Source organism: Aspergillus tubingensis, assembly GCF_013340325.1.
Source record: "Aspergillus tubingensis WU-2223L DNA, scaffold_5, whole genome shotgun sequence".
Classification (NCBI taxonomy): Eukaryota; Fungi; Ascomycota; class Eurotiomycetes; order Eurotiales; family Aspergillaceae; genus Aspergillus; species Aspergillus tubingensis.
In genome coordinates, this window is record NW_023336279.1 from 123050 (window position 1) to 141036 (window position 17987).

General features: G+C 50.4%; 10 protein-coding genes across 10 annotated transcripts; 7 read left to right on the top strand and 3 right to left on the bottom strand.

Moving 5' to 3' along the window:
- Positions 1-599: 599 nt before the first annotated feature.
- AtWU_03391 (uncharacterized protein) lies at positions 600-1742 on the top strand (the record flags this gene model as incomplete). The annotated part of the gene is made up of 2 exons (XM_035498503.1): positions 600-1099; positions 1172-1742. The coding sequence occupies 2 exons, from the start codon at positions 600-602 to the stop codon at positions 1740-1742; spliced, it is 1071 nt and encodes a 356-aa protein (XP_035354396.1).
- Positions 1743-2832: 1090 nt separating this feature from the next.
- Positions 2833-4189, top strand: AtWU_03392 (uncharacterized protein; the record flags this gene model as incomplete). The annotated part of the gene is made up of 4 exons (XM_035498504.1): positions 2833-3051; positions 3108-3483; positions 3540-3657; positions 3718-4189. 4 exons carry the CDS (start codon positions 2833-2835, stop codon positions 4187-4189), a joined length of 1185 nt encoding a protein of 394 aa, XP_035354397.1.
- Positions 4190-5064: 875 nt separating this feature from the next.
- AtWU_03393 (aldo/keto reductase) lies at positions 5065-6194 on the top strand (the record flags this gene model as incomplete). The annotated part of the gene is made up of 2 exons (XM_035498505.1): positions 5065-5676; positions 5733-6194. 2 exons carry the CDS (start codon positions 5065-5067, stop codon positions 6192-6194), a joined length of 1074 nt encoding a protein of 357 aa, XP_035354398.1.
- Positions 6195-6604: 410 nt separating this feature from the next.
- AtWU_03394 (short chain alcohol dehydrogenase) lies at positions 6605-7569 on the bottom strand (the record flags this gene model as incomplete). Its single annotated transcript, XM_035498506.1, has 4 exons — positions 6605-6612; positions 6665-6965; positions 7017-7438; positions 7488-7569. 4 exons carry the CDS (start codon positions 7567-7569, stop codon positions 6605-6607), a joined length of 813 nt encoding a protein of 270 aa, XP_035354399.1.
- A 296-nt stretch (positions 7570-7865) lies between these two features.
- On the top strand, positions 7866-8730 carry AtWU_03395 (SDR family NAD(P)-dependent oxidoreductase; the record flags this gene model as incomplete). The annotated part of the gene is made up of 2 exons (XM_035498507.1): positions 7866-8212; positions 8268-8730. 2 exons carry the CDS (start codon positions 7866-7868, stop codon positions 8728-8730), a joined length of 810 nt encoding a protein of 269 aa, XP_035354400.1.
- Positions 8731-8960: 230 nt separating this feature from the next.
- Positions 8961-9878, bottom strand: AtWU_03396 (class II fructose-bisphosphate aldolase; the record flags this gene model as incomplete). The annotated part of the gene is made up of 2 exons (XM_035498508.1): positions 8961-9231; positions 9292-9878. 2 exons carry the CDS (start codon positions 9876-9878, stop codon positions 8961-8963), a joined length of 858 nt encoding a protein of 285 aa, XP_035354401.1.
- A 292-nt stretch (positions 9879-10170) lies between these two features.
- On the top strand, positions 10171-11237 carry AtWU_03397 (SMP-30/gluconolactonase/LRE family protein; the record flags this gene model as incomplete). Its single annotated transcript, XM_035498509.1, has 2 exons — positions 10171-10868; positions 10931-11237. 2 exons carry the CDS (start codon positions 10171-10173, stop codon positions 11235-11237), a joined length of 1005 nt encoding a protein of 334 aa, XP_035354402.1.
- Positions 11238-11256: 19 nt separating this feature from the next.
- On the bottom strand, positions 11257-13492 carry AtWU_03398 (Zn(II)2Cys6 transcription factor; the record flags this gene model as incomplete). Its single annotated transcript, XM_035498510.1, has 6 exons — positions 11257-11447; positions 11566-11754; positions 11817-12474; positions 12535-12588; positions 12643-13363; positions 13416-13492. 6 exons carry the CDS (start codon positions 13490-13492, stop codon positions 11257-11259), a joined length of 1890 nt encoding a protein of 629 aa, XP_035354403.1.
- Positions 13493-13905: 413 nt separating this feature from the next.
- On the top strand, positions 13906-15711 carry AtWU_03399 (sugar porter family MFS transporter; the record flags this gene model as incomplete). The annotated part of the gene is made up of 5 exons (XM_035498511.1): positions 13906-14010; positions 14061-14337; positions 14393-14630; positions 14675-15255; positions 15314-15711. 5 exons carry the CDS (start codon positions 13906-13908, stop codon positions 15709-15711), a joined length of 1599 nt encoding a protein of 532 aa, XP_035354404.1.
- Positions 15712-16497: 786 nt separating this feature from the next.
- Positions 16498-17691, top strand: AtWU_03400 (zinc-dependent alcohol dehydrogenase family protein; the record flags this gene model as incomplete). Its single annotated transcript, XM_035498512.1, has 4 exons — positions 16498-16587; positions 16639-16707; positions 16756-17509; positions 17570-17691. The coding sequence occupies 4 exons, from the start codon at positions 16498-16500 to the stop codon at positions 17689-17691; spliced, it is 1035 nt and encodes a 344-aa protein (XP_035354405.1).
- Between the last annotated feature and the right edge of the window lie 296 nt (positions 17692-17987).

Here is a 17987-nt window from a genome sequence, read left to right on the forward strand (position 1 = left end):
TTTCTGCCCGTGGAACTAGACACTAAGCCCTATGTAGCAGTATAAAAGACTTATATATTCGCTGACAGTGGAGTGTGTCAATTTATTATTAGAGAATGGAGACCCTTCCTGCTGAGTTGGAAAGGGGAAATCCATACATCGATTAGCTTTGCGGTGCAGCTGCCGACGACCTTGGGTACTATGAAGCGATCCATATTCTAGATGAAGCAGTAAGTTTCCCCTTGTCGGAAATGACAAGAAATGACAGTCCAAACGAGGCAAGGTTGAGAGCATAGACTTACTGGCGTTTGCCTCCTATAGGCTAGGGTTCCGGATGTCTTCCAGGCGGGCGTTTCAGCCCTGGCCTTAGCCTGAAACCGACATTTGATTAGAGGCCTCACTTCCGAGAGAACCGAGACCATGGCCTGGACTTTATATAAAGGAAGCTTTCTCCCATGTCCTCATTCGGAAAGCTACCTGCCTACCATTCTCTTCTCAGTACCACATCTTATCATTCTCTTGTTCTGACGGCACTGGTTGCCTCAAGCATTCCATTCATTATCATCATTCAATTCTACATTCACTCTTTAAATACCAACTAACTTAACAAAGCGCTCACCATGCACGTCCTCAGCACCCTTGCCATCCTTCCCTCCGTCGCTCTCGGTGCCGTTCTGCCTGCTGCTCTGCAGAGTTCCACCAAGGTCGCCAAGCGGGACTCGTGGGGAGGCAGTGTCTCGTTGGGCCCGACCAAGTCCGACATTATCAACGCCGTCACCACAATCATTCCCGGAGTCGCTCCCTCCACCCAGAATGGCGAGCTATTCCTCTGGCCAGGAATGAGCAACGGAACTGGCGACCTCATTCAGACCACGCTCGAAAGTTGGCCAAGCAACTCCTGGTGCGGTGCCACCACGGGCCAGTGGTGTGTGCGCGCCAGCATCTTCGGCTCGTTTGGACAACTGGATGGCACTGGCTCGCCCGTCAGTGCCAACGACCACGTTCGTATCGAGTACAACCTCGCTTCGGATGGAGAGACCTGGACCCAGAATGTCACCAATGCTTTGACGGGCGCTGCTCTGTCCAGCTACTCTTATGCTGCTGGTCCCTACATGACTGGGTAGGTCCATCGGTACTAATAATTGGACCTTGCACCAATTAGTATACTAACCGTGTTTGCTATCCTTGCTAGTTATGGCACCGGTACCGAATGCGACAGCGACTGCACCGGCACTGTAGCAGACCAGCTGTATCTCAACACCACCATTACCCTGCGTGAGGCGGACACCAGTTTCGGTGACACCATCGCAACCGGCGCGGGCGCCACGTACACCGGTCTAACCTCCAGCGAAGGCGGCAAGGTCTGGAATATCGCCACCATCAGCATTCCTGCCATGGGCTCTCAGACTGCCGTCGCTTCATCCACTGCGTCTGTGGCTACCCACGCGACCCCTACCCCTTCAGCTGCTGGTATTGCTTCTACCGATGAGGCAACTGGCGCAGCTGCTCTCCTCTCGGCCACTCAGGAAGCCAGCTCAGTGCCGTCCATTGCTCCTTCGGTCGCTGGATCTGGTGCTGCTGCTCCCACTCAATCCAGCTCTGGCTCTGGGTTCAAGTCTGGCGCTGCCTCCGGATATGGCTCTGCGCCGTTCCCCTCTGGATCTGCCCGTGGATCGCAATCGAACCCCCAGTCTGGTGCTCAGTCGGGCTCTAAGGCTGGCTCTGGACCTGCGCCTGGAGATGACAATGAGCCCTGCTCCTGAGTGGTAATTTAGAGAACCTTGAATGTGTGGAGATTTCTCCAGATCAGAATCGCACATTGGGGAGGACTTCGTACAAATTGAACCATTTTCAATATTGATTTTAGCCCGCATACTTGACCCAGTTCCGACCAGCTTAGCCCCAGTAGGTGATCGACCCTTTTCACCTCTCAGAGCATATGTACATAGGGCTGAGGTACTAAAGTGACCGGCCTACCTTTGTACAAGGGGTTCCTGATGATGATGGCGGGTATTGAGGTAGATCACAGTTGCTTGGAATATCTTGGCAGGCCCCGGGTTTTGAAAGGCGAACTCGCAGCATCATACTTTTCATTTGCACTAATGATGGCGTTTTCGTTAGTCATTTCTGTCTCCACCCATGTTATCCTGCATCATATGACGGGACAGCAGTTAGATGGCTTGTCATTAGATCAAGAAACACCGCGAGGTATTTTTAGCTCCGCGCGATAGTTGGGTTCAGCTCCAATGTTTCGCTGTCGAGTGAGCCTGACACAGAGCTAGTCAGTGATAATCCCTTAATTACGGTCAGCCACGGCCGAAACCCTGAGAGGGGAAGTCGAAGGACCACGGGTCGGTGATATTAAGGGGGTGGAGAGCAAGCAACAAGAACCGGCCGATATGCTTAATTTGCGTTAGTGGGTGCGGGCCAGAGGATGCGCGGGCCCAACGGTATCGTTTCACTTAAAGTGGATTTCGACGATCGTCCGGCCGTTGAGCAACTTTGAGTAATCCAGTGGGCCCAATGGACCAGCACACAATAGCCAGCTGAGCGTGTTCGTTGCGCCGGCCAGTACCAAGCAGTGCACCTCGATCGCACATCCCGAACGACGCGTGGTTCTCCGCGGGCGTTGGCCCTATCACAACTGCCCAGTGCGATCCCACTTCAACTTTGTTTCCGCCCTGGGCCTTATCTGGCACCGAATATATCGCTTGCTGGCTTGGCTATCACTATAGGTCTGTGCGATGATCGTGGCCTCTGAGCCCCAATAATCCTTTTCTATCGTCCGTTGCCCTTGCGTGGATACGCCGTTTTTTACTCTATTTTTCTCCTCTGCTATGACTTCCCGCGGAGATGAATGCCGGAGGGTCCCCGCACAATGGAACCGGTGGAAATAGTACCACTGGCAGTCCGCTGCCCAAGCCAAGCTCTGCGGTCAACTTTGGCCCAGAGCTGCTGGCTGCCGTTTGGACAATGACTGCATTGTCCATTGTAATCGTGGCCATGCGCTCGTTCGGCAATGCCAAGTTTGGCAACTTTCAGATCAGTGATATAATCACTTTGTTGGCACTGGTCAGTGCATGAACATGCCTTTTTACGACGTCACTAACTTCTAGGGAAATAACTAGGCCCTGCTTGTGATTGCCGCAGCCCTCTCAAGTGTCGCGGTAGACTATGGGTACGGAAAGACAGCCAGCTCGCTCGAGCTGCACCACGCGATGAGCTCCCTGAAGTATTCCACTATAAGTCAGGCCGTGGTAACGTTGGCTGCCACTGCCGGTCGTTTGGCATTTATCATTTATCTCATCGAGCTGCTGGCAGCGCGAAAACTACATCGCATAATTTTATGGACCCTAGTGCCCTTGCAGGTGGTTGTCAATGTCATCAGTGTTTTCTTGTTGTTTTTTCAATGTTCGACACATGTGGAAGAATTGTTCAACCCGAGTCAAGCCACTTATTGCATGTCGCTGAAGGTTCAAATTGATTATGCTTATTTTCAGGGTGGTATGCTTTCTTTCACTGTGATTTCATTGTCATATATTTCTAATTGACTCATACAGCCTTCAACTCCGCCTGTGATCTCCTGCTCGCTGCTTTCCCCATCTATATCTTCTGGCGATTCAATTGGAACGTCAGGGTCAAACTTGTCCTCGTCTCTCTCCTGAGTTTAGGAGTAGTGTGAGTGGCACATTAATCATGCATTCTCTTGCCCCAACTAACCATTACCCAACCATCCAGAGCCATGGCCGCTTCCCTGGTCAAAACCATCGAATACCCAACCATCATGACTTCTACCAACCCACGCACCAACCACGTCACCCTTCTACGGTGGATGTTCGTCGAAGCGGGCGTCGTGCTCATCACCGCATCAATCCCTTGTCTCCGGCCGCTCATTGTCCACTGGATCAAGAAATTCATCAAAAGAGCACCCACTCTCCACAGGAAAATGGACAACGGCGAGGGTACGCAGAGCACGACGCTTAATGTCAGTCAAATGACGCAGGACTGGAAGAAACGATGGATCATGCCATATATGCAGCAGACTGAGTCCGGGGAGAATTTGGAGCAACATATCCTGGCTAATATCTCCACGCATATATTTGCCGGGGACCGGGAGTTTCTCGATCGACATGTGCCTGGGATTGTGAAGAAGGTGGAGGTTACTGTGGTAGCGGATGAGATTCCATTGACGGAGGTTGAACATACCTGACTTCATAATCCATATTGTCATGTTTGAATTGTTTTATGTAATTTTAGGTTTGCCCTGCTGGTCATGGTAACTATGTAGATTTTTATGTCGTCATTTCTTTGAGGTCTCCCCCACAATTACCACTACCAAGATATCAGTCAAGAAAGATCTGAGAGTCAAAATGGAATGTGACAAGATGTGATGAAATTCTTGGCATGGCTCCGTCTCGCGCCCACTGCAGCGGCTAATAGCGGTACCGGGTAATTTGATTATCAGTAGAGTAGGTTCACTGGTTTGCCAATGGGGTCCTCTGGAGGGATTTAAGTTTATGCATAATTGCTTCTCATCCTACAGGATCTTGCAATTATATGTTCTTATCATATACTCATAGCTTTCTGAATGAGCATAAAAGTGTATTTAATGTGATTTGGAAGGTATTTTCCAATCTGTCCAAATCGACCGCTCCATAAGGAGTCGTCCAAGATCAACATATAGGGACAAAGAAAGCTTAACTTGGACTTTCTCTATATCTAATATCACAACATACATTAATTTCTATAATTGATATCTACTTCATCCGTTACACCTATCTCGTCAGATGGGAGATCACAGTAGCCGGCGGCCGCTATTAGCCGCCGCCAATTCTTACTACAGACTAGCACCGACACGGCGTCATGCAGGCTTACAGCTTGCTGCTTACGTTGGAATATTTTGCCCTCGTAGAGCCTTACCACCAGTGCAGATATATTCGCCCTCACCGTATACCACATACCAATGAGGGATATATTTACCCCAGTCGATTCTCCTCAATTCGACCATCACAAAACCGAACAAACCACAGCCTCTTGGCAACAACATCACACAGTCTAGTACCACCTACCAACAACACACCCAACATGGCTACAACCACCGCAGCAGCCAACGCCACCGGCCCCCAAGCACTCAAGGACCCAACCGTGTCCATCAAACCAACAAGCGCCACTCGCCCGCCCACCACCCGCACAACATACACCCTCAACACGGGCGCCAAAATCCCCGCTCTCGGAATTGGCACTTTCCAAGACCCCGACTCTCAGGAAGACACCGTCTGCCAAGTTCTGCAACATGGCATGCGGCTAATTGACACAGCGCGTGTCTACGGTGTAGAGAAGCAAGTCGGCAGGGGAATCAAGAAGAGCGGCATCCCGCGCGAGGAGATCTTCCTAGGCACGAAGCTCTGGTGCAACGATTTTCACCCCGATGATGTCGAGCGCGCGGTGGATGATTCTTTGCGAGATTTGGATACACCCTATGTTGATCTGTTGTTGATGCATTACCCGTGCACTTTTAAGCGGGGTGAAGATCGGTTCCCTCGTGATGCGGAGGGGAGAATGATTCATGGGGAGACTACGTTTGTGGATACGTGGAGAGCCTTGGAGAAGGTGGTCGAGACGGGAAAGGTGAAGGCCATTGGGGTGTCGAATTTTAGTAAGGGTGAGATTGAGACGTTGCTAAAGGAGACTTCTACTGTAAGTCACCTTCTTTTCCTTTTGTTTTGATGATTGGGCGTAACTGATAACTGCAGGTCCCCGCCGTGCACCAGATGGAAGTCCATCCCTACCTCCAGCAGAAGGGCTTCAACGAATGGCTTCGCGAAAAGGGAATCCATGTCGTTCAGTTCAGTCCTCTCGGAAACATGAACGACTTCTACCGCCAGGCAGGATGGTCGAAGGAAATCGCACACATGATGCGGGTGATTGACCAGCCCATTCTCAAAGCAATTGGTCAGAAATATGGCAAGAGCCCTGTACAAGTTGTGCTTGCGTGGGGAATCAACAGTGGCCGTTCGGTCATCCCCAAGACTGTGATCGACTGGCAAATTGAGGAGAACTTGGCTGCTGACTTCGAGCTCGATGCGGAGGATATGGCTCAAATTGCTACGCTGGACGCGAAGGCGCGATTTAATGACCCCAGCTTCGATTATGAGTGGCGATTGTATAGTGATTTGGAGGGAATTGACGGTACTGTGAAAGGGAGGACGCACTAGGGGCCTGTTGATGCGACGTTATTGCGTCTACGTTCTTATGGAAGCTTATGTCTGATGATTTGACCAACATGATTTGCGACTTTTGAATGGAATGAAATAGTGATAGCCCACAACATTTGGAGTATTTGACTTAAACTGCAAGATTCCTTCGCTTTGTCTACATTAGTACAAAGGCGCTTCGCATGGTTATGATATGTCTGGATAGTTGCACGCAACACAGCAGTAAACGATCTCGTTTCGCGCGCAAGGTAGAGCGTTCGACGGTTTCATCCACTCGGTAGTCTATGAAAACACAATAAATGGGGAGAAAGCCAGCAAGTGTTGAAGCACTAGATGGGTGCTTCTCAACGTTAACGAACTCATTAACCTGACATCTAAAATAAAACATCACGCCATTCAAGATATTCATTTCAACAAACTGTTCAAGTCAGTATCAGCCGTGCAATTAAAAACAACAAAGAAGAACTTACTTCCAATCACCCCATTCACCGGAATATCGATAGAAGTCGTGTAGCTAGCAGCATCACTCAGCAAGTACACATAAGCACCTCCGAGCTCTTGCACCTCTGCCAGCCGGGGAAACCCTCCGTAATACTTGAGTTGCTGCTCCCAGTCGGGCTGCTGCGGTACCCAATAGGTCATAGCAGTTTTTACCAAACCTGGCGAAACACTATTTACCCGGATGCCATACTGAGCCCATTCCATGGCCAATGTGTGAGTCATGTTTCGGACGCCGGCCTTGGAAGCGCCATACGGGGTGGATGGGACACGCTAGCACATCGTAAGCCATGAGTACATCCCAGACAATAAACAACAACAAACCTTATTCGGTCGGTACGAAGCCATCGACGCAGTGAAAACAATCGACCCCTTGATTCCGAGCTTGATGAAAGCACGCGCCGCAGCACGCGCACTATAGAACGCACCGAAGAGGTTCACGTTGAAAAGAGTCTCAATCTCCTCCTTGGTGAAGTCCAGAGCGGCCTTGTGGTGGGTGCGACCGGCGTTGACTACCATACCGTGCAGCGCTCCAGCCTCTTCGATGATCTTGCCGATAGCTGCGGTGATAGTGGCTTCCTCTGTTACATTTGCGCTAATGGCCCTGAGTTGCCCTGGGTAGCGCTTGTCCAGGGCGGCGAAGTCGTCGCCTGTCTCGCCGATGTCGATCGAGTAAACTTTGGCGGCACCATTAGTGAGACAACATTCTGCGATACCGAGGCCGATTCCACGATTGGCGCCGGTTACTGGCGAGATATTAGAGATGTATCACAGCCGTGTCTGTTGAGTACTTACTCGCGATAACCTTTCCACCGAGGCTGACCTGGGTCTGAACAGCGCTGGCCTGGGGTGCTTCGTTGGAGTCTGAGGAGGTCATCGTGATGATATCAGTATGAATAAGACGATAGTGGTAATGTCTTCAAATGATAATGATTTTACATTGTATAAGGCATTTACTAGTCATTTTATAACATGTTTTGATCATCTGCTGATACTCGATCACTCGAGTCGGGGGTCCCCCGAGACGCGGAGGGGCGGGGAAGCGCGGGGATGCATTGCCTCGAGACGGGAACATCGGTTACATTGCATGACTTGAAAAGGTGCTACGCTCACTACAATGCACAGAGACCAGTGTTCTCTCTCTGACAGCTACTTTGTGAACAAGTTTCTACAATGGCTCTACCAGCTTGCAATCTGCTCAAAGGCAAAACAGCTGCCATCACCGGCGGCACCACGGGAATTGGCCGCGCGATCGCATTGGCATACATCACACAAGGCTGCAATGTCGCGGTCAACCATCTCGGCCTCCCCAAAGATGAAGTGCATCGGCACAGTCTGCTCGATGAAGTCAAATCCATCCAACAAAGCGGCATTGCGGCTGGCAATATCCTCGAAATTCCTGGTGATGTGACCGCCCCGGAAACCAGCATAAACCTCGTCAAGGAAGCCGTCTCTCAATGGGGCAAGCTAGATATTTTCGTTGCCAATGCTGGCGTATTCAAGCAAGCTGAATTCCTCCAGTAAGGCTATCATTCCAACAGTGAAGTACAGCAGACTGGCAGCTAACTCATCCAGAATTGAATCCTCTCTCCTCGATCACAGCATCGACGTAAACATCAAAGGCTGCTTCTACTCCTGCCAAGCAGCTGCCCGGCAGATGGTCAAGCAGGGCCACGGTGGCTCCATCATCGGTATCTCTTCCGTCAGCGCACTGGTTGGCGGAGGCCTTCAGACCCACTACACGCCCACTAAGGCTGCTGTGCTCTCCATGATGCAGTCCATGGCTATCTCACTTGGCAAGGACCGGATTAGATGCAATGCTCTGATGCCGGGGACCATTGCCACGCAGTTGGCTGATCATGATATGAAGAACCCTACTAAGAAGGCTGCGCTTGAGGCGCGCATACCGTTGGGGCGGATTGGGAACCCGGACGATATGGCTGGTCCAGCGGTGTTCCTGGCTTGCGAGGAGATGAGTCGATATGTCAATGCCACGGGGTTGTTGGCAGATGGTGGGATGTTTAGTAATTTGCAATAGATTGGTCGGGAAATAGTGTCTTGCAGTTATCAGGTAGCATCTCCTCGCTCATAAGCTTACATCACTGTCTCGTATAGATTATGATAGCAGCCAGCTCTGGAAAGTAGTAGTTGTGAGCTACCAACCATTACCCTCTGTGAATGCTCGCAAAAAGGGATGGTGAATCATCGCTTGACTGAATGGATGCACTCTAAAAATCTGACTATATTATATCTCCATCAATCCGTCCATTACGCCTTACCCGCAGACCCGCAAATCTCCATCCACTTCGCAGTCAAATCTGCCACTTTCTGAATCCCCTCCTCAATCAGCTGGGTATGTGGTATCTTCCCCACGTTATCTCGAAGATGATCATAGTAATCATCCAACACAAGCCGGTTCACATTGATCTTGGCTACTCCAGCCGCCACGCAGCGTTGTATCAGCTCGGGCGGAAACCCATTCGTACCATGAATCGCCAAACATACTCTCCCATTGACCTGACTGCGAATCTTCTCAAACCTGGCACAGTAAGTCAGCAAATTGATTGTTCCAACCATCGCGAGATAATTGCCAACTCACCGCTCAAAATCCAACTGCGGACCACGGGGACCATATTCCCCATGAACATTGCCAATAGCCGGCGCAAGCACATCCACGCCCGTGTCAATAAACTCATCCACCTCTTCTGGCGTGGTCATACAGGCCTCCAGCCCTGCCGTATCCATGACCCCGTCTTCGCCTCCTTCAATACGACCCGGTTCAGCCTCGGTGACTTTCTGGCGTTCATTGCAGTACCGCACGAGTTCGCGAGTCTTTCGCAGATTGACCTCCTTCTCATGATGCGACATGTCCACCATAATACTGTCGAATGGCATATCTGCCGCCTGCTTGATGATATCTTCCGACTGCGCATGGTCGAGGTGGATGCTGATAGGCACGGTCGCACGACTGACTGCGTCCGCAGCAGTCCGCACGATCAAGCCGTCCGTTGCTTTGACAGCCCATGGGAAGAATTGTATAATGAGAGGCGAGCGCGCTGTTTCGGCTGCGCGGATGTATCCCAGGATTTGTTCGAGGTTGTAGGCGATGACAGCGATGACGCCGTATCCGCCGGCGTGAGCATTGCGCAGAATGCGCCGGTGGCGGTTTTCTTCTTTCCAGGACATCGTTGCGAGGAGCATTAAATGGTTTAGACGGGTGCGGTTGTCATACCATGGATGTTAGTGTTGATCGACGTTCTTATACTCTTCGGAGATGGCTAATCGGTGGGGTGGAGATGGCCTCGAGACGAGGACCGGAGTTACCCCGATTCCCCAGTTTCTCTCCCCATCTTTCCCCTCCACGTTTCTGTTCGCCACTTTTTATACTCACTAAGCACAGACTATATCTTTTACTCTGATCACCAACGCAATACCATACAATCCTCTCAATCTAATCAGCGTGACGAATTATCTCACCATGACCGACAGCGAAATAACAGGGTTCCAATCCCACCACAAAGACTTCGACGCAATCATCGGCCCGACCCCCACCCTCGAACTATTAGCAGAACATCGCGACTACCCCTTTGCACACGAAGCCGGAATCTACATCGCCGAGACGAACAGCCTCTGGATCACCAGCAACCGATGCCTCGATCCAAATGGCAGTAAAAGCGAGCAGAAAGTCTACATCACCCGCGTTGACCTGAACACCAACCCCATCACCTACGAGGAAATCCCCACCGAGATACCTATGGGAAATGGCGGCATCAACTACGGCCAAGATCACATTCTTATTTGCGGGCAGGGGTCTATGACCCAGCCCAGTGGGCTATATCAGATGTCCATCACTGCTCCGTACACAACGGAACTGCTCAAGGGGGACTTCTTCGGCCGGCCGTTCAACTCGGTCAACGACGTGGTGGTGCATACTGATGGCTCGATATGGTTTACGGATCCCATCTACGGCTACAGGCATGAGTATCGTCCGGAACCGTGTTTACCGTGTCAGGTGTATCGGTGGTGTCCGCGCGAAGGGACTACTCGCGCGATGGCTGATGGGTTTGGGATGCCGAATGGGATTTGTTTCTCCCCGGATGAAAAGACGGTTTATATCACGGATACAGACCGACTGCACGGGGATGGTACGGTATTTGATCATCGGGTATCTTCAATGTATGTGGAAAAGTTTCATTATTGTATTGTCATTGGGATGTCCACTGATTAGTGTTGTGTAGCTATGCCTTCGACGTGTCCACGATACATGGACAGCCGTTCCTCACCAACCGTCGACTCTTCGCCATGGCCGATCATGGCATTCCCGATGGGATCAAGTGCGATTTGAATGGAAATGTGTATAGTGGTTGCGGTGATGGTATCCACGTCTGGTCTCCCGGGGGAGTTCTCCTCGGTCGCATCCTCATCGATGGCGGGGTAGCTAACTTCTGCTTTGGCCGAAACGGGGAGATCTTTGCGCTGAATGAGCACCGCTTATGGAGGGTCCAGCTCGGAGCCGGAGTCAAGGGAGCATTACTTGGTCTGTAGACTGGATAGTACGTAGAGATCAACCATGTTGTGAGGCAGCACCGGCCCGGATAAACACTTTCCCACCAGTAGCGGCTTTGGCGTCCTGGTTTTCCCAAAGCTCCTGTAGCTCCACTCCCAATGATCTAACCGGCCATCCAGTTCTTGCTCGACATGATTCGAGTAGCTCCAGAATGTCTTCCCGAGCACGCTTCTCCTGAGTGAAGATTCCTGCTGCGATGGGTCAGTCACGTGAAAGACACGCAGCGAGCCTTCCCTTCACAGTAGGCGGAGGCTGTCGCATGGCAGCAGCTGCCCGATGTGTTGGTAGCGTCTCCCTATTACATACCTATGAATACAGCTTGAGATGACATCAAGCTAGACGCATGATCCCTTAAAGTCATCGCAATCCCACAAATATCCTCCACGTAGTGCTTGATGGCGCTCTGGCGCTCGAGGTACTCGCCAAGTCCTCCCATACTGGGCTCATGCGCCAGTAAGAGAATACATGATGCGCTGAAGAACTGTACTGCCAGTCCTAGAACACAAATCAGTCAGTTCACCTCGTTTACTCGTATGTATTGATGGGGTTTAACATACCAAACGCAGCAGGACGAATCCAAATCGGTCGAAAGTACGAGGCATACTCACTTGCACCTAGCGGCAGAGGCGAGAACTCCACGGTTCGGTGTTGTCGCCAATCCTCGAGCATGGCACGAAGCCGGTTAGCGTCCTCAATTCGACGCCGCCTGTTCTCCTCAGTCGTAGTCTCTGCGCAGTAACTAATCACCTTCGCAGTAATATAGATAGCGCGCATGGCGAGCTCGTGCGGCAACAGCACGGACAACTGTCTCTGAGGAACCCAAAATGTCAAGGTTTTGCGTTTCTCCCGGAACGCAGCCCAGATGTCCTGGCAGAGCCAGGCCCACCATACGGCGGAGTGTAGGCCGCCGGACTCGCCGTGGATGGTCTGGGACCTTTGTATGAGAAAGACGCCTTCGAGGTGCCGTTCCCAGTCGTTGGTGGAGTTGTCGAGCATTTCATAGGCGGAGATGATCAATGCTGTTGCAAGGAGTTCTAGGCTGGTCTTGTAGCTGGAGAATCGCATGGCTCGTTGGACGTAGTGTAGTGTTTGGTAGTAGTATTGTAGTGCCGCAGCTTCTTTGTTCGGCATGTTTTCTTGATCTAGTCGTGGGTTCAGTGCTAGGTGCCGGAATGCGAGTGCGAGAATTGCATTCATGAGTCCAGCATTATGTATCTTGACTAGTTGTCAGTCTGCTAATATATCATTCTAACAGAGAGCCATGGGTGGACGTACTGCCAAATGCGCGACAAAAGTGGAAAACTGGCTAGTAGGATCGAAGAGATCGAGCTGTTACAGAGGTATTAGGCTATCTTGTTGAAACGGAAAGATAAGTATGCTAACCCATGGGCACACTTGATTTATAAAGTGTTCGAACAAGGCATGTTCTGTGGGCAAGAGCTCAATTGCCTCCCGTGACTGCCAAATTAGTTCCTCCTCTACTGCACTACCTTCTTGATGACCTGTTGGGCCATTGCTCGCGCTCGAGTCAAGGGTGCTATCAAGCACCTGTGTCGCATATTGCAGCGAATAGGGCTGGCTCAGACCATCGATTCCCAAGTGATCGACTGGCTGGTTGTGAGTGCCGGAGTTATCTACAGATGGCAGCTGCGGGCTGTCCCTTGCAGCATCACTCGCTAAAAGTCCAAACCACCTCACTGCGGCAAAAGACGCGTTTGATGGGGATAGATAGTTATGTTGAAAGGCGATGGGGCTCTGACTGGTAGGCAAGTCACTTCCCGTTAGGTGATCCAGGACCGCCAACGGAGGGGGATTGGTCTCTGCATCTGAACAGCTCCAGGCCGCACCTGGTGGCTCATGTCGTTCGTAGGATGTTATTTCTGTGGAGACGTTATGCAATACATGAGCGCTGGCTTGTTTCGGAGATGCTGTTGGATCTTGGTCTGACACCGGAACAGCAGCGGCAATGGCCCGGTCGGAGGCTAGGCTGTCATTACTGCGACGGCCTGATGCGGGATATTCACAGGTCTTGTCCTTTTTGACGCAAGGACCACATATCGGCTTGACTTCATCGCACTTCAGATGTCGCTTACGACATGTTATGCTGCATTCATAATATTAAACCGTGTACCGCGTCTTCGGCACGGATCACTCACCATCCATTCTTAGTCCGCAACCCGCGGCCGCGAGACTTGCGTATGCGTGGCCGTCTATAGGGCGATTGAGAAGCCATGGTCGGGATACCATATGGCCATGCGCTGCAAATATTATCGGGGCCATAATCTGGATCCATTTTCGCTCATCCAGAGAAAAGTGTCCCCGAGACGGGGACACATGCTGAATGTCGATCCATTCCATCCTCATTCCTTGCTGATTCCACGTGATCCCCCGCATTACCCCGCGCCCTATGGGATCGACAGAACCTTCGCTGCATATTTCTGAGTCCTAATATGGCATTAAAGTAGTTGTTTGAAATGCGTCGTATGATAATAAGTAGTAACAGTGCTGTGCGTTACTGACATAATGGTTGCCGCGAATTGCCGCATACCCGGGTGAAACTATGGAGAGGATGAAGGGATATATTACGGCCGTGACCCTCAAGCCGGCACATGTAATATGATGAAGAATTACCATAGAATAAGCATTATGTTCAATTATAAGACTCCGTATTTCGGTCTTCGAGGGGGCTGGTTAACCTTTTGGATCACTCTAGCCTGTGGTGCTGACATGACCCTGTATGGCTATGATCAGGTCAGTTACCATAGTACAGTTTCTGTGGTACACGGCTGACCCTGATATAGGGTGTTTTCAGCGGAGTCGTGATATCCCAAGATTTTCTGCAACTACACAATCTTGAAGGTCCTTCTAAGACCAGTCTTCTTGGCACTGTCACCGCGATTTACGATGTTGGCTGCTTTCTCGGATCTATCTGTGCATACTGGCTTGGTGAGCGGTTAGGGCGCCGAAAGACGGTTCTCGTTGGGACTACTGTGATGGCAATTGGTGCCCTTTTGCAAGCTTCCTCATACAGTGTGGGCCAAATGATGGCAGGTCGAGTCATTGCGGGAATTGGGAACGGTATTTCTCCTCCCATAGTTCCAGGAATATGGACACTAACCATGTGAACACCCAGGCCTGAACACATCCACTGCACCCATTTGGCAGGTCGAGACATCAAATGTGCATTGGCGGGGGAAATTGGTTATCCTCGAGAATGTACTCGTCCTTGTTGGGTTTTCACTTGCCAATTGGCTCAACTACGGGCTCTCGTTCGCCAGTGGCCCTGCATCCTGGCGCTTTCCCTTGTCGTTCCAATTCATTTTCATAATCATACTCGCTCTCACAGTTCCATGGTTACCTGAGTCCCCAAGGTATGTAAACTGTGATTTTCAACAGAATTCACTGACATTCCCAGGTGGCTTATTGCCCACGGCCAAGAAGAAGCAGCTGTACAGATCATCGCGGATCTTGAGAACAAAGCCACAAACGACCCCTTAGTCCAATTTCAAACCAGCGAGATTCGATACAGTGTAGAATATGAACGAGCAAACAGCGTCAGCTTCAGTGACATACTGCGCGGACGCGCCCATGAACGGTCAGGCACCAAGACCATCCGCAGACTTATCCTCGGCATGGGAGCTCAAGCGATGCAACAGTTCTCAGGAATCAATGTGACTTCCTACTACCTACCTACAGTACTGACTAAATCAGTTGGTATGAGTGAGTCGTTAGCAAGACTCTTAACAGCATGTAATAGCGTTCAGTATTTATGCTTTTCAATAATCGGTATACCGAATGTTGAGCGATGGGGCCGTCGAGCACTATTGATATTTGGTGCCACGGGCCAATGTCTCTGCTACACCTTCATCACAGCTCTCATTCGGTATAATGAGATGCCTGGATACCCACATCAACATGAAGTGGCGTCTGCCTCGGTTGCTTTCTTCTTCATGTATTACATATTCTTTGGAATTGGCATGCAAGGCGTGCCATGGTGTATGTCTCACTTTTCTTCCAAATTTATGCTCTCACTGAGTACTGATGATATTCCTAGTGTATCCCACAGAGATCAACTCCCTTACGATGCGAACCAAGGGCGCCGCACTCGGAGCAGCTACAAACTGGATTTTCAATTTCATGGTCGTCGAGATCACTCCAATTGGTATACAGAACCTTGGTTGGCGATTCTATACGATTTGGATCGCGTTGAACGCAGCGATGGTCCCTGTTATTTACGTCTTTTATCCGGAGACAGCAGGACGTACGTTGGAGGACATGGATGACTACTATCGTGGGAATCCACCACTTTTCGTCTGCTTCGATAGGGAAGCTATTTCCCGCAAACGTCCTGAGAGATACCAGGCTCGAGATGAGCATGTTATTCGGGCTAAGGAAGGTGATATGATGGAATCAGCGCAGCATGTGGAGAATGCGACCGCGGTGATGGCTTAATCGTAAGTAGGCCTTCATAGGAACGGAACGACTGCTTATGAGAAAGTGTGTTTACCCACCTGACGTCAAACTTTGGGTCTCATCTCCGTGATTTATCTAGCTGTTTTATCTAGTACTTATCTTACTCTTATTCTTTAATATTTTCGTTGTCTGTTAGGATACTCTAGTGAATGGACATGAGGATTTCTCCATGTTATCTCATCAGTTTCGGTCCCCAAGTAGCTCATCCAGCCGACGTATACTTTCTTGTCTGACTTATCCCTGATGTATAGCAAAGCCATGAATCATAATTCCATTAGTAAAGTAATTCATCCTTCTACTAATATAGCTTCGGGACATTGGCAGGATTATGAGGGTTCTGCTATGCTGGGGTGGGGCAAGGCTGATCGACAACCCCCCGTCTCGGGGGCTACCCAAGAATAAAGGCCCATGCCCATGCATCCTCCACTGAACACAAATGACACTACACTACCATTGTATTACCAAGCGTTCAGAGCCTCTGGCTTGTTGTGAAGATGCCATCCTGCTTTATCTTGCCCATGAGTTTCTCCGGTTCACTACCCTCGCCTTCATACGCTCACATTCTCTGGCGAGATATAATAGCCACCTCCGAATGCAGACATATGCGCCGATGATTATTCCTCAAGACTAGATCTTCAACCTACGGTCCACATTTACCCAATTATCTAGTATGACCTCTATGGACACCTTCGAGCTACCTCGCTCCATGAGAGCACTAGGTGCGTGTTGCATTCTCTTAACTGGCCAACAAGCACAACGATTGATATGACGGTCGGAAATGTAGAGTATAGCGAAGCACGAAATTTTAACATTGTTGAAAAGAAGCTTCCTAGCATACGTGCTCACGATATCCTCGTATGTCATAAAACCTCTATGGATTATACACAATGACTGATATTCATCCAGATCAAAGTCAAGGCCTGCGGTGTATGCGGTACCGACCTGCACATCCACGAGGGTGAATTTGGAGCCCAGGTAAGGGCACTCCTACCACTAATCTATATACTGGACTGATCCGCAAAGTTCCCCCTAGTACCTGGTCACGAAACCGTCGGCATCGTCGCAGCATTCGGCAGCGACGTCGTCGACTTTACAGTAGGTGATCGCGTGGTAGCCGACAACTCGGAACTATGCGGTCACTGTCACTATTGCCGCCGAGGCAAAGAGCTTTTCTGCGAGAACTTCATCGCTCATGGCGTGATGGTCGATGGCGGATTTGCCGAATACGCCGCCTACCCTGCGCATCGCGTATTCAAGATCAAGAACCTATCAGACGCTGATGCCACTTTATTGGAGCCTGCAGCCTGTGCGGCACACGGGCTGGATAAGATATCCCCACAAATGGGATCCAGTGTTCTTCTGTTTGGCGCCGGTCCGACAGGATTAATGCTAGCTCAGCTGCTTCGCCAAAATGGTGGCTGCCGAACTGTTATTGCTGCGCCGGGCGGGTTGAAGATGGAGCTAGCCAAGTCCCTTGATGCTGCAGATGAGTTTGTCGAGCTGCCAAGGGACGAAGATGCCGCGACTGCTAGGTTGGAGCAGCTACGAAGGGAACATCCGTACGGCTTTGATATTGTTGTGGAAGCGACGGGTAGTGAAAGGGTTCTGGAGAACGCCCTACACTTTGTCACCAAAGGTGGAAAGTTGGTAATTTATGGGGTTTACAATGATGAGAGCCGCATCTCGCTGTCACCGAACAAGATCTTCAAGGAGGAGATCCATGTCCTGGGTTCTTTCAGTCAGACGTACAAATTTCCAGCTGCCATTGATTATCTTGGTGAGTTTTGTGCAGTGGTGGTACAGGGAATCAGTGGCTAATGAATATCCGCATACACAGATCGTGGAAGAATCAATGTGTCTGGGATTGTCAACAAGACATACAAATTGGATGAGTGGGAGATGTGCCTTGATGCGATGAGACGAAAGTCGGTTGTCAAGGCTGCTATTGTCTTTGACTAGATACCACTCAATACAGTTGATTACAGGCTCAGGTGATGTGTACATACGCTAGCCTCATTTAGTTGGTTGTTTTACTGTGACAGGCAACTCTACCGAGACAGAAAGTACTAAGATCCTTCCATGATCCGAGTAAGACTGGAAGTCCTAGCCACAGCCCCAGTATCATCAGGCTATTCTCACTTTAAGATCCAGTCGCGTGGATTGTGGCTCTGTAATAAATCTGGTGCTCGGTGGTGGAATTGGTAGCTAAAAACGCGACGGTAGCATGGAGATCCCAATCGAAGCGTTATGCTTAG